The sequence below is a fragment of the Acartia tonsa genome, chromosome 13, assembly GCF_053477335.1.
Source record: "Acartia tonsa isolate MP-2025a chromosome 13, ASM5347733v1, whole genome shotgun sequence".
NCBI classification, from domain to species: domain Eukaryota; kingdom Metazoa; phylum Arthropoda; class Copepoda; order Calanoida; family Acartiidae; genus Acartia; species Acartia tonsa.
Window position 1 is genome coordinate 30479175 of NC_137272.1, and position 25085 is coordinate 30504259.

Below are 25085 nucleotides of genomic sequence, written 5' to 3' on the forward strand. Positions count from 1 at the left end.
TATCCAATAATATTTCATGACAAGCAATGTGTAAAATATTCTTTAAACGATTAACAATAATTTACTTTACTTTTTTATACTACATGTATTTTATTGGGAATCGTAAGGGTAGGGCAATGGAAGTTAAATTTATGTATATTTCTAATATTAAAAAAAAAATCACCCCCTTTATTGATTAGAATTTTTGGATCATGGAAAGAAAAAAAGTCATTCCTTAATTAGGACAGAAGTCACCTTCCTAGGAAGGACATAAGTAGCTTCCCTTATGTGAGAATTTGTTAGATAAAGGGCATAACTTGTCTCCCTTAACAAAGATTTTGCAAGATGAAGGACATAAGTAGCCTCCCTTCACCACACAAAACCTAGCTTTTTGGTCCTTCACATAGCAAAATCTTGCATAAAATAGTTTATCTGTCCTTCACATAGCAAATTCTTGCAAAACATAGCATTTATGTCCTTCACATAGCAAATTCTTGCAAAGCATAGCAAATTCTTGCAAATCATAGCAAATTCTTGCAAAACATAGCATTTATGTCCTTCACATAGCAAATTCTTGCAAAACATAGCAAATTCTTGCAAAACATAGCATTTATGTCCTTCACATAGCAAATTCTTGCAAAACATAGCAAATTCTTGCAAAACATAGCAAATTCTTGCAAAACATAGCAAATTCTTGCAAAACATAGCAAATTCTTGCAAAACATAGCAAATTCTTGCAAAACATATCATTTATGTCCTTCACATAGCAAATTCTTGCAAAACATAGCAAATTCTTGCAAAACATGGCAAATTCTTGCAAAACAGAGCATTTATGTCCTTCACATAGCAAATTCTTGCAAAACATAGCAAATTCTTGCAAAACATAGCATTTATGTCCTTCACATAGCAAATTCTTGCAAAACATAGCAAATTCTTGCAAAACATGGCAAATTCTTGCAAAACATAGCATTTATGTCCTTCACATAGCAAATTCTTGCAAAACATAGCAAATTCTTGCAAAACATAGCATTTATGTCCTTCACATAGCAAATTCTTGCAAAACATAGCAAATTCTTGGAAAACTTAGCATTTATGTCCTTAACATAGCATTTTGGTCCTTCACATAGCAAAATCTCACAAAACATAGGTTTTTCTGACCTTTTTCTACCAGGAGATCAGAACTAAATCAGAACACACATAACAAGAGTTTTACATAATTTAACTCTGCATAAATTATGATAATTCATTATTATTGCCCCTCCCCCCCCCCCTATTTAAAATTTACCCCTGCATAAATTATGATAATTCTTTATTATTACCCCTCCCCCCCCTATTTAAAATTTACCCCTGCATAAATTATGATAATTTATGCTGAGTTAAATGTACTGTTTGAACTTCTATCTAACAGGATATGAGAACTGGGAGGTTGTGACACAAAAGAGGCCAGCTATGGTGCCATGTAGGAAAAGTGGCATTGCATTCTAGGGCCTAAAAGGCGTCATAGCTGGCCCCTTTTCAGTCCATCATATGACATGGGAAGGAGGTTGAGGAGCATTTTATGCAGTCTAAATTCCCAAGAATGCAATGCCACTTTTCCTACATGGCACCACCTCCCATATGATGGACACAAAAGAGGCCAGCTATGACGCCTTTTAGGAAAAGTGGCATAGCATAGTGGAATTTAGGCTGCATAAAATGCTCCTCAACCTCCTTCCCATGTCATATGATGGACTGGAAAGGGGCCAATTGAATAATTGTTAATCTGAATGTACTATGTAAACACTCTTGTTATGTGTGTTCTGATTAAGTTCTCATATCCTGTTAGATAGAAGTTCAAACAGTACATTTAACTCAGCATAAATTATCATAATTTATGCAGGGGTAAATTTTAAATAGGAGGGGGGGAAGGGTAATAATAAAGAATTATCATAATTTATGCAGGGGTAAATTTTAAATAGGGGGGGGGGGAAGGGGTAATAATAATGAATTATCATAATTTATGCAGAGTTAAATTATGTAAAACTCTTGTTATGTGTGTTCTGAATTTAGTTCTGATCTCCTGGTAGAAAAAGGTCAGAAAAACCTATGTTTTGTGAGATTTTGCTATGTGAAGGACCAAAATGCTATGTTAAGGACATAAATGCTAAGTTTTCCAAGAATTTGCTATGTTTTGCAAGAATTTGCTATGTGAAGGACATAAATGCTATGTTTTGCAAGAATTTGCTATGTTTTGCAAGAATTTGCTATGTGAAGGACATAAATGCTATGTTTTGCAAGAATTTGCTATGTTTTGCAAGAATTTGCTATGTTTTGCAAGAATTTGCTATGTGAAGGACATAAATGCTATGTTTTGCAAGAATTTGCTATGTTTTGCAAGAATTTGCTATGTTTTGCAAGAATTTGCTATGTTTTGCAAGAATTTGCTATGTTTTGCAAGAATTTGCTATGTTTTGCAAGAATTTGCTATGTGAAGGACATAAATGCTATGTTTTGCAAGAATTTGCTATGTTTTGCAAGAATTTGCTATGTGAAGGACATAAATGCTATGTTTTGCAAGAATTTGCTATGTGAAGGACATAAATGCTATGTTTTGCAAGAATTTGCTATGTGAAGGACATAAATGCTATGTTTTGCAAGAATTTGCTATGTTTTGCAAGAATTTGCTATGTGAAGGACATAAATGCTATGTTTTGCAAGAATTTGCTATGTGAATGACAGAAATGCTATGTTTTGTGAGGTTTTGCTATGTGAAGGACAGAAAAGCTAAGTTTTGCAACTTGAAGGACATAAGCAGCCTTCCTAATGTAAGAATTTGTCAGACAAAGGACATAAGTCACCTCCCTTAAGTTAGATTTTGTTAGATGAAGGACATAAGTAGCCTTCCTTAGACCAATTTTCAGTGACTTCTGTCCTAATTAGGAATGACTTTGTTTTCTTTCCATGATCCGAATTTTTAATTAAACCAAACAATCGAGGTGTAATAAAAGTCCCCAAGTTTTAAGGCCAAGGAATGAGAATACGTGTTTATATAACTGTGGGTACCAGTATAATTTACAGGCTAATGTTCCCTCCCTCCTTGATTTAAATGATTATTTGTCTGTAAGCATTTAGAGGCTCTGTATTTGAAGGTTAAAAAATAGCCAAAAACATTCCAAAGACTTAAATCATAAAATAAAAATATGTGACGCGTCCCTAAAATGAAGAACCCAATCATTTTAGTAGTTACAAAAAACCTTACTACTTTATGTTATAGGAAACATTGGTATAATTATGTAAACTAAAATTGTGTCAGTAAAAAAAACGTAAGAACATTATTAACTTTGCATGTTAATTGGTTTAAACACAGAATAGAGGAAACTTTATATTAGGTAAAAATAAAATATAATATAATTAGAGCGATTCCTTGGTAGCGGGACAAAGTGTCTTAAAAATCAGCCATGTAACGTCATAAAAATGAGGGAGATGAGAGGAGAAGTGAAGAAGAAAATTCCTATAAAAAAAATTTTTATGACGTCACGTTGCTGATTTTTTAGACACTTTGTCCCGCTACCATCCATTGTATTGTAATGTAAAAGACAAAGGTCATGTAATCAAAGGGTTGATTGTCTGTTGGATGTTACTTAACCTATAATCTTTGGGTGTTAGAGTATCGCATTCCATTACATGCGGATGATGCTCTGGATTCTTTAGATGATCACATAAAACCGAAGGCGAATCCCGCCTTTATGATGTAATACATATTTTTTTACAATAAAATCCACCATCGTTTGGGGATTCTACACAAGAAAAAGCAAACTCTTATCTTTTAATGTTTCCTAAAAATCTAATTTAGTTATACAGGAACTTCACTATTAAAACTGGGGGAAAAAATTATTACATTAATATAATTTTAAATATCCATTTATTCTATTTTTGTTTTACTCTATATTTTATTATTTATTTCTTCCCCTTTCCTATTTTTAATAGTCAATTATTGAGTCGTTGCCTTTTTAGTTATCATCCAAGAAAATATCATTTTACACCAGAGAGAGATAGGGGACAATGGGCGGTTTATTACACTAGTCCCAAAGTCTTACAATAACATTTTCCTATTCGTTGGATTAAAAACTTTGGGGCTTTTTGCTGAATTTTGTTTGGTTGGTTTATTAAGTTGAATGTTAAAACGTTTCAACCAGTAATTTTAATCTACAGAAGGGGTAATTCTATGTGACATCTTTGGGGATGTACATCAATTTTCGGCCATTGTCTTGTCCACTTAGACTCCTTATCCTTTTAGTCTTTAGAAGTTATCTTGTAGAAAAGCTACTCTACAAACCTTGTGGGAATGTCTGTTTGACCGTATGTACGACTGTCTCATGTTTCTACCATTTTCTGTAAGTGTTTCTTTCGAAGCAATATGACATCTTTTTCCCCCATGGCTCGGTTAATGTGCGCCAGCTTGTTGCATTTACACAACTGCCGAGCCCTGCTTATATCCTATTTTTAGATTCCCATAAATTAATTAAATTTTTATATCAATTACAATCCCATAAAGTAAAAGTAAGTTTTTGGTCCCTAACGATCTTAACTAAACTAAGCTCTCCATTTTATGGAAGCTTCACCTTGGTCTCAGGATTGTTTTAAGCTAATTTATAACGTAATACATGAAAAAATACTGTTCTTAAATTTTAGTGAAATAAAATTAATTTTGAAGGAAAAAAATACTTTAGGACTATCCCTTTAAATATCTAAGACTACAACTTTTCTTTAAAATATTGTGGTTATTAATATGCTAAAGAAATGTTGGCTTAAAACTTTTTTATTATTCTATTAGCCATATGCTTACATTCTTTAGTAGTGAAGCTATTGTAAAATTCAAATGTCCGTCCGTCTGTAATATTGGATTGTGGTAATTCTGCTATTATAGATTATAGATAGATAGTTGTGCAAATGAGCATTTATTATAAAACTTACTTGGTCAATCTGTCTGTCAGTCCTGTAACAAAAAAAACGTATTTTAATTCATCGTCCATTGTCTTATCCTTTCATTATTTTTGTCATTATAACCATAATTGTCCTTGTTTTACATTTTTACTTGAAATTAAGAAAAAAAACATTTAGGGTTTTTAAATATCATAGGTTCTCTATGATACTGGTTTAGAACATTATTTTATAACAAGCGGCTGTGCCCCTAGAATCTAGGTGGCTTTGTATTCAAAGAGGTAGAAAGGGGACATAATAATAGCCTAATTCCATCCCAAAGATTCAATCTAAAATTAAATAGCCTAAAAAGATCCCTTGATTATGTGAACCTTCCCTAAAAGGAGAACTCAACAGTTCAGAAGTTATTGAAATCCTAAACTTCAGACAAAAAAAAACTTTAGTCTTTATATAATAGGATAGTGGCTGGAGAACAGGGGAACCTGAGATAGGGCAGGAGGGGGGTTGTCCGACTTACCACTTTCATTATTAGCTAGAATTAGAAGCTAGAATGAAAAGGAGAACCATATCGGTTCAGCGGTTCGGTACACAATGACAGATAGATAGACATCCTCTTACTTTATATAAGGATAAAAAAAAAATTTTAAATATAGGTATGATAATACTTTTTATAATTGTTTTTTGATTGCTAATTTTTTCTTAATAATTTTCTTGTCAAAAACAAATATACAAAAAGTTATGGATTTTTTTATATTTTTCTAGAAAAAAAGTACATTATTACGTTATAAGGGGGAATAGTAAAAATTATTTTTACCAAATTGATAAAAGAAAAGGACATACAAAGAAGTTTTATCATTTTTTAAAAAATTATTGTAAGCTAGCTTTAAAATTCGAACTATTTACATACAGAATGTTGGACAGACATTTAGCAATTTTTATAAATCTAGATTAATTTGTTATAAATCTCTGAACGAAAAAACAAACATAATATGATTTAGATCAGTCTTTGGTTTCTTATATCCAACGCAACAATTGTTTTATCAACAGACAATCTAATTGAAATCCCTTTCTGTTGTTCCAGGTCAGCAGCAGCACTTTTTCGACACGCGGCTCACATACCACAGCAGCCGCAGCGCGGCCGCGGTCGGAGTTGCGGCTATGGGTGCAGCTGCCGCCGGCTATAATTGGGGCTACAACAACTACAGCAGCTATCTGGGCTACGGGGCGGCGGCGGGCGCGGCTGCTGCCGGTGTAGGTGTCAGTCCTTATCAGACCGCAGGTAGGAATTTTTAAAAGTGCTGAAAAGTGTCAAGTGTGACGTCATAAGAATACGTCTAAAAGGGAGGAGGGATGGAGAGAAGAAGTGGGAAAGGAACCCCCTTAAAAAAAGATAAATATTTTTATGACGTCACACATGACACTTTCCAGCGTTTCTGAATTTTTAAGTAGCGTGGCTAAACTTTGACTTTATTCGTCCGTACTGAATATCCTTTGAAATGAATAGGCCAGTATGAAACTATCCTAAGTTGTTATTCTACTTTTTATTATATCTAAAGAGACAAACTGATATATCTACATACCAAATCTTTGGGGCTTCGTGTTTTTAGCCTAAAACCTGCCTTAAACTATAATAATCTAAAACGATCAGTCTAGACTATATGACAAAAATACAGACAGACAGACAGACAATCTTCCTTATAGACTCAACAAACATTAAAAAACATGGTTTAGAACCGGTTTGGATCCAGTAGGGAAAAATATTTTTAAAAATCATTTTTTTTAGGTTTGTCCGCGTATACCAGTCCCGTGTTGGATCCGTTGAACCTGCCTGGAAACAGTATCCTATCCAGCAATACTGCCTCTCCTACAGGTAATAATACCTCTCCTATAGGAAACAGTATCCTATCCAGCAATACTGCCTCTCCTACAGGTAATAATACCACTCCTATAGGAAATAGTATTATATCCAGCAATACTGCCTCTCCTACAGGTCAGTCATGTGTTTTAGTTTAACAGAGATCTTAAGGGAAAAGAGAATAGACGTTAAATTGGTGCACATCCCCCATGATGATAAACAAAATTAACCACTCTGTAGTTTGTAATTGTTGGTTAAAAAGTTTGGACACTACTTGTTTGGTCAAAATAATAGGTCCAAGGATTTTAAGGGATTAGACAATAGACGATAACTTAATATACATCCTCAATAACAATAAACAAAATTATCCCTTCAATTCAATTCAAATTTCTTTTTTAATTTTTTCAATTTCAAAAAAATATATTTAATTCTAATGTAATATATGTCATTAGACACTAGTTAGATTATATGCATAGAATAATTCTTTGATTATATGTCAGCGATGATCACTTAATTTTAAATCCAGTAATAGTGATTTATCGCATCGTCTTATAGACAGCTTTAAATGAAAAATTATAGAATTGATTCAATTTTAGTTAGCCCTAAGGTGCTGAAGTCCTAAGCAAACCTTTTTTACTTTATTATTCATGGAAAATAAACTATAATACATAATATTTCAGTATGTATTAGAATTGGTTCTAATCCAACGGATAATAATCGGTTTTGAATCCATACTAACTTTTTGAGATATTGTTTTTTTTCAGCTGACTAAATTTAAAACTAGAAATTACACCAAGCCTCATTATAAGACTAACTTAATTTTTTTGCTTAGTAGAAGATAATTATAGCAATTAGAAAGAGTAACCGCAGTTTAAATATAATTTTTACAGCTCTTTATGGCTAATTCGCCATTGAACTTTTGGCTTTTTATTACACTAGTCCCCAAAGTGTTATAATAACGTTTTTTATTCGTTGGCTTAATAACTTTGGGGACTAATGTTGAATTTTGATTGTTTGGTTCATTAAGATGTTGTTCAAACGTTTCAACCACTAATAATAATATACCGAAGGGGTAATTTGTGTATAATCATTGGGGATGAACATCAATTTATCGGTTATTGTGTTATCCCTTTAGATTCCTGTTTATCTGCACTAGTTTTTGCAATAATTCTCACTTTTTGTGAGTACCTTCTTATCTTTAAAAATCTTAAGAAGAAGCAAAGACTCCAAGAGAGGGGGGGGGATAAATACTCCCCCAAAATAAAAAATCCCTAACAAAAAAAAAATTTTGCGCGCTTCGTGCGCATTTTTAATACTATATATATTTAATCAAATTTTAATTACCCCTGCCAACAGATTTCAGAGGGGGTAATTACCCCCCTCCAAGCAAATTTTACCCCCGGGGTAAAAATTTTGTGGAGGGGGGGTAAAAAAAATTTGCGGTGCACTTCCATTTTACCCCCCCCCCCCCTTAAAAAAAATTTACCCCCCCCCCCCAAAAAAAAAAGCTTGGACGCCCCTGGAAGAAGTAAATGATATGCCAATGGACGATAAATTATGTACAACACAAAAGATGAAAGTCTAGACACTGTTTTGGGTACCAGTATAATTTACAGTCCAATTTCTCTTCCCTCCATGAAAAAAATAGTTAATATTTATTTAATCAAATTATTTCTGTATATCCTTTAGGTTATATATTTTATATTTAAAATCCAAATAATAAATAAAAAATTCTTTTAATCAAAATTAAAAAAGATACCTTATTTAAAATTAATATTAATGGTTAAGTTAAGTTTAAATGCCAGTAAATTATTTTTAAAATGTTTGAAAACCTTTTTTTCTAGAAGTTAATCATTGTATGTTGATTTAGTTGATTGTTAATTTCAATATTTATTAAACACAAGAGTAATTATGTCCATTACTAGCGAAGATTTTTAAATATTTAATAATTAATTAAAAATTAGGTTAAAAAAAGAGTTTAAAACTGACTTCTTAAAAAAATAATGTTATCTTAAGTATTTATGTTGTAAAAATATCATAGTATGTCGATATTATCCCAGGCATGATTACTTTTTACGAAAGCCATTAATTTGACATAAAATGTCATTTTGTCAAATGTCAACAGTTTTGATATGCCTATAGTAAATATTGTCAAAAATAATATAGCGATATTATGTCAGAAATGGCCACCTACTATTTAGGCTATTCATTCGACATAAACAATTGTAATTGGCATTTATTTAGAGGACAGCGGAAAGTGTCATGTGTGACGTCATAGGAATACGTCTAAAAGGGATGGGAGGAGAAGTGGGAAAGGAAACTCCTAAAAAATGAGATGGATAAAGGACGTATTTTTATGACTTCACACATGTGGACTGGGTACTATTATAGAGTTGCTACGCTTTACTGCTTTTTCGATCATGCGCAAGTCATAAAGTTTTTGCTTCGGCAGGAAATTATAGTTTGGTAAAAAGTTTATGATCGCGAAGTAATGATGGTTTTTCATGGATTAAATATCACAGTGGCTCCGAAATTTTAACAATTTTTATATAATTTTAGTTTTATAAAAAAAAGGAAAAAATGGGATATGGGCATTTTTTCTACGGTCATTTTTTATTGGGAGGGTCGTTGTACCCACCCCTAAATAGTTATAAACCTTTCCCGGACCTATGAGAAGCTATATTGACAATTGAAAATAATCGACCTACAATTTGTTGCCGTTTTCGATACATTAATACTTTTCTAAGAACCTCTTTTGTCTGCTATCAAATTGTTTTCTGCTACTTGGCTGTGTTAATATTCCCGACTCTTTCAAAGAACCAATTGAGAGTCGGCACAAAGTCCTTGGGATGGGGAATTACAATTATTTAACCCCTTCCCTCTCCAGTGTTTTACTCTAATTTTACCATTAAGATTTTTTGAAATATTTTTTTTAGATAATCTATGTTGATGTTTTGTCTTTGATAAAAAATGTATTTGCATTTGCTTATTATTCTTTGTTTTATTTTCAAACTTATATTCACTTTCTTAAATTACACACACACACAACCACACACACACTAAAAAAAGCTCACACACACAAAAAAAAATAAGAAGCTTTATTTATTCTATGATTTTAATTAATTAAGCTTTTTAAAAAAAAATTAATATGAAAATAACATAAATATCATAATAGCTTGTTATAATGTTTTTTGTTTGTACGGCCGTTAAGATCTCACTAACTTCTGGGATGGTTTTAGGCTGTAATATCATTTTTAATTTAGGTCATGTAGGGGTTTCTCTGCCCCTCTTTACCCCTTTCTAGCTTAAAATTAATAGAAGATGCCGAAACTTACAATAAGAGCTTTCACGGACGTACAGACGGACGGACAGACCTTAGATGCAGCAAAGCTTCGTTTTTAGGATATTTGTTTGTAGCTGGACAAAATGTCTCAAAAATCAGCCATGTGCCGTCATGAAAATGAGGGATATGATAGGAGAAGTGGGAAAGAAAACCCCTAAAAAAGAGATGGATAATCCCTCATTTTTATTTCGTCACAAGGCTGATTTTTTTAAACAATTTGTCCATCTAATTTTTTTAGTCTAAAAATACTGAATAAATGTCTATACCCTGTACAGATATATACATTAAAGACACACAAAAACACATAGATAAACAAAAAATGTATTAAAAGACTGTATAAATTGAAAAAGACATGAACAATCAACACTTTTTTAAAACATTTAATTACATGCAAACAAAAAATTTATGTATTTAGATTATTTACAATTATTTGATATTTTGTTACTATTTTTTACATACGTTTTCTTATTAGCTGGCTTAAAAACTTTGGGGACTCTAATTAAATCTGTGAGTTTAAACTAGCAGTGTTCAAACTTTTCAACCAAAATTTAGTTTATCATTATTAAGGGGATATACATCAATATATCACCATTGTCTTATCCCTTAAGATCCCTGGATCGAAGCAGTCGAATTTTGATTGATAGATTTTTTTTTTATAAATTGGCAGCTTGTTGCAGTTTGTGCAATTATTATTACAATCAGGGAGGGAGGGAATATTGGGCTGTTTATTACACTAGTCCCTAAAGTCTTATGATAACGTTTTCTTTTCCTTGGCTTAACAACCTTGGAGACTTTTATTAAATTTTGATTGGTTGGTACTTTAGTTGAGTGTCCAAAGGTTTCAAAAACTAATTGTAATCTACAGATATTTTGTGTATCATCATTGTGGATGTACATCAATTTTTCTGACATTGTCTTATCCCTTTAGATCCCTGATAACAATGCAACGCTAAAAGAAATAATAGAAAATTATTGATGAATTAATTCTAAATTTTTGAAGAAAAAATGGCACAATAAAAGAATTTAGAATAGGTTATGCCGCTGCTACAACAGACGCGTGATTTCAAAAACAACGAACAGAAGATTAAAGAATAAATGCTCTATTGTCAGAGGAATCTGCACAGAAAATTTCAGACTTCTATCTTAAATAGGAGCTAGGAAATCACGTTTCCTTGACGACAAACGGACACTTAGAGTTATAGAATTATAGAGTTGCTTCGCTACTAAAATACAGTGCAATGACATATAGATATTTAAAGTACAAAAACTGCTGTAGACATATTTTTATTATATTTTATTTATGGTTTTAGTAATTTAATATACGTTGTAAAAACGGACTGTAATTTCATAAATATTAATAAATTCAAAAATAGAGAAATTCTGATAAAATTCAAATTATATGAGTACCCAAAATCTTAAAGGCATGATCTTTTTTAACTTTTTAAATCTCAATTGATTGGTTCAAAGTCTCTAAACTTTTCAACCAATAATTTTATTTACCTGAAGGGCTAATTTAGTTTATCTTCAAAGGGAATGTGCATAAATTTTTTTGTCTTATCCCTAAATATCCCTGGGTTGAAAACATTTTTTTCTCTAAATTTTTATTTATTTTTGTCTTAAGTTATGGAAAAGTTATTGCTAATAATGTTCTACTTCATTGGTTTGCACTTAAATTATATTTTTAAACACAATTTTCATTTGGTTTCATTTGACTTTAAATATTATCCCCCCATTCCCTTAAAAGATTGCACGACTTTTAAGGTGCCTTTTTACAGGGATCTAAAATGATAAGACAATGACCGATAAATTGATGTATATCCCCAATAATGATACACATAATTACCCCTTCTGTTGATTATTATTTGTGGTTGAAACGTTTGGACACTCAACTTAATGAACCAACCGATCAAAATTCACAAAAAGTCACCAAAGTTGTTAAGCCCACAAATATGAAAATGTTTTTTTTTATAAAATTTTGTGGACTAGTGTAATAAACAGCCCATTGTCCCGTCTCTAACTGGCATTTTTGTGTAGTGTGGTGATTATACCATTATAATAATGATAAAATTCATACGTCTGATATTGCAGCAGTGTAATCTATATTATAAGTAAGGCTAAGATTCAAACCTATAACTATTTTTTACAACTAACTAACTAATTTAAATTTAAGGGGAGGGGGACATTTTTCTCCTTTGATATTACTTTTGTTTTATGTTCCAAGATAAAGAAAAACTAATGTGTTAAAATATTGCTTAACAAGAAAGAAAGAGAGAGAGAGAGAAAGAGAGAGAGAGAGAGAGAGACGAGAGAGAGAGAGAGAGAGAAAGGGTGTCTAACATCTATATTTGCACACCAAATTCGCCAGTCACAGTATTAGTAGCGCAGCTACATTATAATCATGGTATGTACGTCCAACACTTTGTATGTCAGTTCTTCTTTGAAAGGTATAGGATATAAAATAGGTTTTTTTTGGGTCAAGACACTATTTTTTTTGTTCTGTTTCCCATCAGTACTTTGTGTAGCTTGGAGGGGAGGGGGGTTGGTAATTTTTAAGGGTCCTTTTCTATTAGTTTAGATCCTTTCCTTGTCTTATGAGAAGCTTTACTGTAAAGGAAAACCATATCAGTTCAGCGGTTGGCAAGATCTTTTTCTACACACAAGCAGATTTCCTGTTACTTTTATATAAGGATATTTGCAGTCAAACGTATCTTATAATGAGGTGCAAATAACATTTAGTAATGACCTTATTATAAAGACAATCTAAATTTATAGATCTCACATAATTATGTGTTGACGATACCAAGTTCATTGTAATACTTAATGAATTATTATCTCAAAAATAAATGAAATGATGAAAATTAAACTAATTTAAAAAAAATAGATTATCAATTAAAAACCTAATATTAACTATTGTTAAAAAATATACCATAATAATTGTACACAAAGTTTTATAAACATTCTTTCATCAAATGACATTAAAACATTGGGGACTTTTTAAAAATCTTGATTGGTTGACACAAACCATCAGTATCCAAACTTTTCCACCAATAACTTTAAGTTACTAAAGGGTTACGTTTTTGTCATCTTAGGGATGTATTCCAATTTTTTGTTTATCTCCAAAATATCTATGAAAAATCCGCCAATAACTGGCGAATACGAGTGCCATATATGTTGTGCGCCAAGAATAAATTAGCAAACTAAAAAATCGGTACATTGCATTGTAAATATTCATCATTTTTATAAAAAAAAAATCCGCCAATAGCTGGCGAACACAAGTGCCATATATGTTGTGCACGGTATGAAACCAAGAAGATATTAGCAAAACCATCTGTGCTTTTATGCTTCTACAGGGATATATAAACTAAAGAAGAAATTAAGCTGAATGTTAAATATTATTTGAAAATGATTACAAAGACTAATAATAATTATAGCATTTAGGACCTATTGCTTAACAGAGAAGTCCCCCCCGGCCCCCCAAAAAACATTTTTAAAAATTGAGTCTATAAACCTTTTTAAAACGCTAAATGATATTCTTAAACCTGCGGGTCTTCACTTACTAATAAAAAACCTAAAAGAAGCACCATAAATTTCATATATTTCTTTATATTCGGTGAAATATTTTTTACGAATACATATCACTATACTATATTATGTTCTAAGTAAAGGTTTAAATTATTACTGTCTTTTTTAAAAGTAAAATGGTTAGGTATAAGAGTTATAAAAAAAAATGGGTCATGAAAATATTATTTAAAGTCCGTCGTAATGACCGTACGTTTTAATAATTTTTTACTGATTCGACTGTCTATTCTTTAATCCCTGCTTTTTTTCTGTCTAAATTTTCTTTTTTTTTCTCTCCCCTTCATAATTCTACCACTTTAATTGGCTATTTAAAAACAAAGCTTATTCCATTAAAAAAAGTACCATGGCAACTTAGGGATATATCATCTCAAAATAAAAAAAATACTTCGTTTGCTGGCAGTTTTTTTTCACCCAATGTTTACCCTAGTAAAGCGACACCTATATATTATGTAATCTAACACCTAAAAGACAACAAACCCTTTAATTGAAGAACCTTTATCTGGAAGTCTTAACTGTGATTGGTAATGAGTTGTATATAGTTATAAGCAAAGGGATTCCCCTACTTTTCCTATCAATATCACATTAAAGACTTAGCAGAAGTAGGTACAATTTCTAACGTCCCTAGCATGACCTAGACTCGAACCTGACACCTTCTATGGGTAATGCATCATTGCTTATCCCTTACATCCCTGTTACCAAAGCCAATAATTCACAATAAAGAGTTTTTATTTTATTTTTTATGTTCAAGAGTTATGACTGCTGTTTTTAAGATATTTGCTTGAGAATTTGTTTTAACGATTTTTCTTTTAAAAATTTGATAATTTTACTAATTTAAAACAGTTTTTGAGTTAAATCTTGTTTTAAATAAATGACAAAGACTATAGGACACACTAAAGGTTATATTAGCTGTAACCTTAATTAAAAACCGAGTAATATCCGCTGGTTCTAAGCCATACTGAAAAATCATGTATAGTTTTGTATTACAAACAAATTTTGAATAAGAACAAAATAAAACTGAGATTTATATCATAATTTTTCATATTTCTATATGGGGAAAGCTGTCTAAAATTCGATGCGATAAGTAATTATTCTAGCCTTTTTACTGCTAAATATTATATTCTTGTTTTCTATTTATCTATTATTATATTGATCTCAAATAAATTGTCATTACAGAAAATCGTCAAAAATCGATTGATAGATATATCATGCAGTTAAACCCTTCAATTTATATTATACAGATGTTTTGAATATTGGTATTTGATCAGTGATAAGACAATGGACGATAAATGAATTTTTACCCGAATTATGATTAACAAAATTACCCCTTCTGTAGATTAAATTATTATTTCAAAAGTATGGACTGAAAGCAACTTATTATATATTTCAAAAGCACCAAAGTTTTGAGACAACGAATAAGAGTACGTGGTAAACCTGTGACAACCAAGACGAACTAAAGAATGCTTCACTAGTAACTCTCAATCTATGTATAAATTAAATACTTTAACCAACTTTTAAAATCAATTTTTATTATATTGTCACAAAAATATGTTTGACATAAGTAAAAAGTCACGATAAGTAAATAAACAAGGATGACAACATCCATAAGTAGCGAAGCAGAAAAAATATGTATAAGAATTTAAAGATTAGTTGTCAAAAGCATGTATATTAGGAAAAAATCACGAAACCTTTTTAACATTTTATGACTAACAGACTGTCGGTCAAAGTAAATGGATGCTCAAAACAATGGGAAATTTAATTTTGATATTTTTAACTACAAAAATTTTAAAAATCGGACCATAAACACCAAAGATGTGAGAAAAAAAGTGAAAAATATGAAAATAGCCAAAAACCTGCAAAAAGGCAGTCTGACCACCATTGATGTTTTCTTGAAACGACAGGAAATTAAATTTTGATATCTATAACTGAAAAACTTTGGAAATCGGACCATAAACACCAAAGGTATGGAGAAAAATGTGAAAAATACAAAAATAGCCTAAAACCTGCTGAAAGGCATTCTGACCGTCATAATTGTTTTATTGAAAAGACAGGAAACTTAATTTTGATACTATAACTGGAAAAAATTTTGGAAATCGGACTATAAACACCAAAGATATGGACAAAAATGTGAAAAATACAAAAATAGCCTAAAACCAGCTAAAAAGCGGTCCAACCGCCATTGATGTTTTATAGTTAATTGTGCTCCTTAATAATGGGAATGTTGTCAAAAAATTTCAGCCTTTTATCTTTTATAGGAGCCGAGAAAATCACGTTTCCCCCAAACTAAGACATACGGACATACGGACATACAGACAGACGGACATTGCAAGTTATAGAGTAGCTTCGCTACTAAAAAGATATAGAAAAGGTGTATTAGAGCAGTTAATATTGAAGATGTTTAAAATATCTATGTACATTTTTATAAACTTTAATCAATTTCAATCTATAAACTTTTTTTGTTAGCTTGTATATTGCAAGGAAGAAAGGATTGTGGATGAAGCCTGAAATTGGGTATTTTTAAATGGAGCTAAAGGGATAAGACAATGGTCGATAAATTGATGTACTGTACATCCCCGATGATGATACACAAAATTAACCCTTCTGTAGATTAAAATTAGTGGTTTAGACGTTTGAACACTCAACTAAATGAACCAACCAATGAAAAATTCAATAAAAGTCCCCAAAGTTGTTAAGGCAACGAATAAGAAAACGTTATTAAAAGACTACTGTAATATTTAGCCCAATGTCCCCCCCCCCCGTAGCAGTTTTTGAGTGGGGAGGTCAAATTTAAGGTTTTGGCTGTCTAACAAATTTTTCTGCTGTTAAAAATGTACTCGTCATGAACGATAGAATGACCTAAACACATGCAAACTATAAATTTTAATATAAATTTGTCATTCAATTATATAAAAAGAACAAGGATGACAACATCCAAATGTAGTGAAGCACAAAAATATCATTGATGAACACACTGACAAAGTAAGTTATAGAGCAAAAGTTTAGATAAATAAGCATGAAAGACAGACCATGTCAGTTGTATTGATAATCTTTGGATTGGGTTATCTTAACAAAATTAAATAGTAGCCGAAAAAAACACATTAGCAATGAGTTTAGAGTAAAACACTAGAGGGAGAAAGGGTTAAATAAAGTTGTATCTCCCCATCGTGCAACCTTCCTATTGGGTTTTTGAAAATCAACCAATGGTGTCGCTTATATGAACACAGCCAAGTAGCAAAAAATAATTTAGAAGCAGACGAAAGAGGTCTTTGAAAAATGAAGGGAGGTAGTTGTCTGTATATACATATATACTATAGATCTGTTGCAATGAGAACTGATGGAAGGACAAACGGACAGACAGACAGACAAATTTCTAAAAATATATTTCTAAATCATAATAACGGAAAGCATTAATCTATTTTAGCTCAATAATTATTACTTGACTAGCGGAAAATATGAGGGCATATTATTAGAAAATTAATTATAAAAATGATAAGAACACAAAAAAAATTAATTTGAAAAGGCAAAATAGCGGAACATGGAGTAGTATATTTATGTTCATGCAAGATTTTTAAATTAATATTAATATACTTATGATACAGAATTGGGCTTCTTGCTTCTTGGTTCTTAATTTAGATTGGCCATAAAACCAGAGAGATAGGGTACAATGGGCTGTTTACTACTTTAGTCCCCAAACTTTTATAATGACGTTTTCTTATTACTTGGCTTAACAGCTTTGGAGACTTGATTTTAATTAGTTAGACCATTAAGTTGAAGTTTTAAACTTTAAAACAACTAGTTTAAATCTACTGAAGGGGTATATTGTGTATCATCATAGGAGATGAACATCCATTTATCGGCCATTGTCTTATTCCTTTAGAACCCTGGGTAAAGGGGCAGAGATTAATTTAAATAGTTTTGATAATATGTAGAAATCAGAAATTATGAATTGACAATTATAAAAATTAAAATCTTCTCACGTTAAAAAAAGTTGTTGAGATTTTAATAATTAAATTATGTGAAAAACGTAAGTTAAACAACACACTCTTTATAATTACATTTGTTACATAGTAATGTGATGTCTTTATGTCTGTTTATTTATATGATAAATTAGTGGAATAAGGCAGAAATATTCTAAAAACGAAACAAAAAAGACAAGTCAATTAAAACAATTGTTAATTCATTCCTGGAATCTAACGGGATGAGACAATGGCTGATAAATTGATGTTTATCCCCAATGATGATAAACAAAATTCCATCTTCTATAGTTTACTATAATTAGCTGAAACGTTTGGACATTCAACTAATGGATCAAAATTCATACAAGTCCCCAATTTTGTTAGGCCAACGAATAAGGAAGCGTTATCAAAAAAAAGACTTTTGTAATGAACTGACCATTGTCCCCTCCCTTCCTTAATTCTTTGTATGGGCCCAAGGACCTTTAAAAGAAGGGTCTCCAAAAAAGATTGTATGTCTTTCTTTCAAGCCAACAATTTTTTGGCTAAAAGCATCAATAAATCTTGTCTATTGGTTCAAAAAGCCGTTGTTCAAGGCAAAAGTATATTAAGTCATTAGATATAATAAAAAAACGTTTTTGTTATAAATGTTCCAAAAAAGAACGAAAAATCGCCGTAAATATAAGCAAAAATCCACAATTTATAAGTTCATGTTATAACTTTAAAATTATTATTCTGTTAAAATTTGAATATTCAAACTTTTGGGATTTACAAAGGTTTATTTTTGATGGAAACACAAAAATTAATTTTTCTTTATAGAAAGAAATTAATATTGTTTATTTAAGGGAGGAATAAAGGAAAAATTTTTTTAAAAATATTTGAAGTGTCTCCTGTGGACTATTTCAAAACATAATAGTTATTTATTGCAACGTATTATAGACAGCTTTCCGCGAATATTAAAACGAAAAATTATAAAACTGGTACTAGTTTTTATATTTTTATTTTGATATTCGTGGAAAATTGTCAGTAATACGATTCTATGCACAATTTTTCTAATTCAGCGGATATCAATCATTTTCAAAGCCATACTTGAAACATCATTATTATTAAAGCATAAGTGGAATTAATGACATTTTTACACTACCAACCTATTCCTAAATCTCTATAAAATTTTATATAAGAAACAAATAAAATGACCCTCCAAACTTTAAAAAGTTTACTTAACCCATTAGTGCCGAACCGGGTTTTAAAACCCGGTGCCAGAAAATGTAAAAAAAAACGGTTTTCAGCTTCATAATTGCATCATTCTCAGTATGAATCCCCCCTCTACTACCCTGGCTTTCATTTCCCCCTGGAGCAGGTAGTTTTGATTACTTCCGTTTGCCGGTATAGATCAACAAAGTTTGAAAATCATGAAAATTCAAAATACCCCATCTAACTTTTTTGTTTTTATAGTAAAGTCGCTGATTTTTTTCGTTAAATCTAAAGTTTATTGACAAGTACATCTATTTGTGAATTCGTTTTATTTAAATTATTATTTTTTATATGATTTTTTTATCGTTTTTTTATGCCCTATATAGGCCCGGTTCGGCATTTCCATTTTGAGTCTGAAATTTTTATTACCCGGTTTCACTAATAGATTTTTTTTGACAACAACAACAAAACAGGGTTTTTTTACCCGAAATCGCCGGCTAAACACGAAATTTGAAATAAATCGCTTCGTATTATACTTGTAGCTCTTTAGATTACATGAGGTTGTGTAGTTTTCAATTACGGATCGTATCAAAGTTCTAAAAAGTGTTCATCTCACTTTTGGCGTTCAAAAATTACATTTTTCGATTTTTGGTCAAAATAACCGGGTTTATACAGGTCAACCGGGTTTTAAAACTGGGGGAAAGCACCAAAAACGGGTGTTAATGCCTGGTTGGTATTTATGGCCAAGCCGAACCGGGTTTTTTTGCAACTTTCCTGTGCACGCCACTAGAGCAAAACAAAAAAATACGAATTCCGTTTTGACCATTATAAAGCTTCCCTGAAACTTACAGCTCGATCGGCCCATAAAAGTGGCGCTCGGCACTAATGGGTTAATTAAAACAACTTTAAAGATAAGGAAAGGTTAATTAGCAATGACGAAAAATAAATATTTGCTTATTTTTTTTATAAAACTTAAGCTTTTGTTTGTTTTTGATGAATTCTAGTTAATGTTACTATTTAATTTATTTTATTTTTAAAAATTATGATACATTAATACAAAAGCATTTCTTCAAAAATAAGAAAGGGGCTATGAGAAATAATTTTTAGCCTTAGTACATTTTATTTCAAAACATCATTTAAGGCATATTATTGTAAATTTTAATTAAGAGAGAAACAAACAGCATACATTTTTGACTGGCGAAAATGTTGTAGGCAAAATAATTCACTGTCAGAAGTTTAGTGAGGTTTTATAAGTCTGTGTTAGCAAGGGATTGCAAAGGATTAGACAATGAACGTAAATTGATATACGTCCCCAATTATCATGAAGAAGATTCTCTAGGTTGAAAATTTTGTTCAAAACCATGTCAAAATTCAATAACAGTTCTCAAAGCAACAATTAAGATAACCTAATCAAAACTATGGGTACTAGTGTAGATTACAGTCCAATTTACTTTCCTTCCCCAATTTAAACAGTAATGTTTTACTTTTTTGTTTGTCATGTTCTTCTCATTGTTTTAGAAATAGTTTAAAATCAAAAAATCAATTCAAATTAAAATCCAAAATTTGATGACTATAAAACTTATTACTGCTAAAAATTGAATAAATATTAGACAAGTCTAAATTAGTTTGTAGTGTTAATGTACTTAAATCTTTATATGTCGTGTCCTACTATTATCTTATTTTTGATGATGTTTTTTATTCCTCATGGTCAAAAAAGCCATTTACATAAAGTAAAATACATTATTTTATGACTATAAAACTTATTATTGCAAAAAATTGAATAAATATTAGACAAGTCTACATTAGTTTGTAGTGTTAATGTACTTAAATCTTTATATGTCTTGTTCTACTATTATCTTATTTTTGATGACGTTTTTTATTCCTCTTGGTCAAAAAAGCCATTTACATAAAGTAAAATACATTATTTTATGACTATAAAACTTATTATTGCAAAAAATTGAATAAATATTAGACAAGTCTACATTAGTTTGTAGTGTTAATGTACTTAAATCTTTGTATGTCTTGTTCTACTATTATCTTATTTTTGATGATGATTTTATTCCTCTTGTCAAAAAAGGCATTTACATAAAGTAAAATACATTATTTTATGACTATAAGACTTATTATTGCTAAAAATTTTCATAAATATTAGACTTGTCTGAATTAGTTGCTATTGATAAGAGACATGTCTCAATATACATGTCTCGCACTAGTATAGGGTCTTATGGTAACGTTTTATATTTCGTATCATTTTTAGCAGAGAGTGAGGGGACAAGGGGCTGTTTATTACACTAGTCCCCAAAGTTTTATAATAACGTTTTCCTATTCGTTGGCTTATTAACTTTAGGGACTAGAATTTTGATTGGTTGGCATATTAAGTTGATGATTCAAACAAACGTTTCACCTACCAATTTTAATCTACAGAAGGGATAATTTAGTGTATCATTATTTGGGATGTACATAAATTCATTGGCCATTGTCTTACCCCTTTAGATCTTTGCATTTTTAGGGTCATAATATTGAGTCTTAGCATGTAAAATGCTTTGCAAATTGCAGAGTTCAAAAAAGGCCTTCTTTCAAAATTTTTGAAGAAGTAAAACCTTTAAAACTTTTCAATTATCTTTTTTATCAAAAAAAATATTAAACAAGGGTTTCTTGATTTATTCATTTCAATTGGAAGCTATTTATTTATAAAATCAAATTAAATTCTTAATTATTTCGATAGTAACAATTAACCTAAAGAAAATTTTCAATATTTGTTCTTTTCTTATCTTAAATTAATTAAATATAAACAAGGATGACAACATGCATGAATAGGCAGTTAAGTAAACATTATGTAAACCTATTTTCCTCATAATGTTGTATCTTTTTAACTTAAAATTTATTTTAAAATAATGTCATTTAAAATAGAAAGATATGTGTCTGTTTTAATGAATTTATGAATTTTTTGAAACTGCTTTATCTAATATGTTCAGCTACTTAATAAAAATACTGCTTTTTAGTCAAAGAGTACCTTTTCTCCGATTTACAATTTAGAGGAAAAAATCTTTAAGAACAATTACCAATTAATATTTAAAACCTCTAGCTTGAAATTAAAGTACAGTATACGATATCATTTAAATCATTCAATCTAGAAACTAATAATTTTAATCAGAAAAATATTTGTTTTTGTTCTTGATCACTCTAAAATAATTCTATAATAATATTTCTTAACACAAGGAGGATTACGTTAACAAAAAAGTTTTTTCAAGAATTTTTTTATGATTTTTAATTCTGTACCTTATTGGGATTAATCCAAGTCTTAAAAATGCTAGGGTTCCTAATTAATAAGACAACGATTTAAAAGTTTGAACAATATTATCTTGGAAGGAATCAATTAAAATCCAATAAAAGTTTTCATTGAAAAAATAATTTGTTGTAATAATTTGGGTATATGTGTAATTTGCAGTCCAATGTACCCTTCCTCCCTGAAAAAAATACACAGCAATCGTTGTGTGCTAAAATACGCGCATCTTATCAAGCCGCGCTATTTCTATTCATAATATAATCTCTGAAGCTTTATATACAACAATTGAAGTTTGTAGTTGGCGAGATCTTAAGCCTCAGATGGACATACATACTATGCATAAATGTTGATTTTAATTGCTTAATTTCCAAGAAATTTTCTTTAAGGGAGTTAAGGGGTGTCATCCCCAAGTATAATCCTCCAACCCCCCCCCCCCCCCCATTGGGTATTTTTAAAAATCTTAATTTTTAGATTGCAGAGAGAGAAACCTGACCCACCCCCCTCCTTTCACCCATTTTTAATAAATGTTTATTTTTAGGTGGCGAGGAGGGAGACACTACACCCGAGTATCAACCTCCGGACATCGGTGACATGGATATCAAACCTATGATGAAAACAAAAGACGAATACAGGTATAAATTATTGATGCCAACGAATAAGAAAATGTTATTATAAAACTTTGGGGACTAGTGTAATAAACAGCCCATTGTCCCCTCTCTCTCTGCAAGTTTTCACTAATTTTAGTTGTGTATGTAAGGTTAGCCCAAAGCATTGGTTAGGATTTTCAATAAGTTCTAACCCTCACAGGGGCTAAGTGCTTTGGTTTTTGAGTGTGAAGTTTTAATGAAGCAGTTTTGTATCCAGGTATGATAAAACAAAGAGGGGGGGGGGGAGGAGAACAGTTCGAACCAAAATGATACACAGTGTTTCATTGTAGAATGCAGAGAAAGAGAGAGGGGACAATGGGCTGTTTATTACACTAGTCCGCAAAGTTTTATAATAACGTTGTCTTATTCGTTTGATTTATAACTTTGATGACACTAGTGAATTTTTTATTGGTTGGCTCATTAAGTTAATTAATCAACTGTTTCAACCACTAATTTTAATCTACAGAATTTTGTAATTTTGTGTACTATCATTTGGAATATACATCAATTTATCGGCAATTGTCTTATCCCTTTAGATCCCTGCTACTAAATACTAATGTGTGAATGATTGCAGGGACTACAGAACTGAGGAGTATCTGCCTACAACAACCTCCCAGGGATATGGTAACTATTACAACCAACAGATGTCTCTCTCACAGTCCTATCTGCAACACGGAGGCCAAGAGGTGATTATATATGGTTATTTATAGTAATTTGGACGTATTGTAATGAGATTAGTTTTAAGGGTTAATTACCCCCCCCCCCCCTTCCCTCTCACAAAATACTTTTGTCATTTTTGACTCATATTTGTTTCATTTCCCCACCCCTCCACCCTCCCCCCCCCCAAAAAAAAAGCTTTGGTGTCTTCTCTTGATTAACACACTTTCCTTACAACTTTTATTTATGTTTTGTTATTATAAAGCTACTTATTGTCATATTTTTCCATCTGAAATTTTATGTGTTATTTGCAGGGAGTAAGAGACAGGGAAATTGGCTATTAAATAAATTTGACCCACTGGCACTGGCGTACGCGCGTTTATAAAGGTCAGGTCAGAAAATTTATCTAATTGCCTCTTTTCCTATCTCTTTTTCCTTAAATTTTCTCTTTGTAACTGTATATTTCTTAATAATTAGAACTAAAATAAAACGCTAGAAAATGTTCCAAAATAATTTAAATCTGTTTTTTTTCAGGTGCGCAGCTATGGGCAACAGCGTGAGTTGAGCGCCGACGAGTTTCAGGATAGTAATGGCGGCCAGGGGGGCGGTGGGGAGGGCGGAGAGGGGGATGAGTCCCAGCTCGATATCAAGCGGTCAGACATAGGTCACTACACTACAGATATGCTGTCACAGAGTGGTGGCCCCATCAGGGGTTATCCCAACCGCGCTGATGGTTTTGTCTGGCGGCCATATTGAAAAATGACAATTTTCGCGCCAAATTGAAAGAGCAGTGAATTTTCAAAATGGCTGATTAAATTACTTATTTGCATTAAATGTGAATTGGCGCCAAAAAGAGTGATAAATAAAAACAAATTTAAATCAGCAGCCATATTGGAAATAGAAGCTAAGCAGTGTTTCAGCTGACTGAATGGCAGCCATTTTGATTTTGTACTGCTGCCATTTAAATTGATAAGGGCAGCCATTTTTAGTTTTTAGACCGACATTTTGATTTTATCTGGACAGCCATATTAAAAACTGTTAAAAAAAATTATTTAATGTCGTTAGTTGCCATAAAATAAGTGAAATTACTAAACAAAACTGGCATAAAAACTGAAAAATTATTATCAAGTGACTATTTATGTAAAAAAATACCTAAGCATTTTGTGAATATAATTATGAACTAACCCCTGAATTGTCATCATATTTATAAATAAAAATTCTTCCACTGTTAAGACTTGTGTGTATAAACCTTATGTATCCATTTTATATTAAGCCATAGCTTTGTATCCAATTTAATATTTCATTGTCATTGATACTAGTTAGTACTTTATGTAACAAATTTCTTTGAATTTGCGTTTATCTTACCTAGACATCTAAAAGTTAAATTTTTTTCTTTTTTCAACAGATTTATGAATTTTAATGTTTTTTATTTAACTTGTTCTCATAAAAAATTTGTTGATATTTTTTTGTTCTTTTTATAGCAGAGTTATGCAATTTTACTTTTTTTTATTTAAGGATTTTTTATATAAAAAAGCATTAGAAGCTTTAACTATTTTAGACTAGGTTTTAGACAATTTAGATAATTCTCATTTAATTTTTTTCAATTATTGTATATTTCATAATTCATGTTTTAAATTTCGTTAATTGTTGAATAAATTTAAACCCAAAATATTTT

The 25085-nt window shown here is 30.9% G+C and overlaps 1 protein-coding gene across 5 annotated transcripts in view; it reads left to right on the forward strand.

Moving 5' to 3' along the window:
• LOC145334889 (uncharacterized) overlaps positions 1 to 25079 on the forward strand; it is a 40746-nt gene extending 15667 nt beyond the window's left edge. For 3 of the 5 annotated variants that reach the window (XM_080180506.1, XM_080180504.1, XM_080180505.1), the window contains exons 6-10: positions 5981 to 6178; positions 6683 to 6769; positions 22645 to 22738; positions 23328 to 23439; positions 23945 to 25079. In XM_080180506.1, the coding sequence (XP_080036632.1) occupies positions 5981 to 6178; positions 6683 to 6769; positions 22645 to 22738; positions 23328 to 23439; positions 23945 to 24166 (713 nt within the window). In that variant the 3' untranslated portion in view covers positions 24167 to 25079. Of the gene's footprint in view, positions 1 to 5980; positions 6179 to 6682; positions 6770 to 22644; positions 22739 to 23327; positions 23440 to 23724; positions 23803 to 23944 lie in introns of all 5 variants that reach the window. The other 2 variants (XM_080180508.1, XM_080180507.1) reach the window with 2 other exon arrangements.
• Positions 25080 to 25085: the final 6 nt, after the last annotated feature.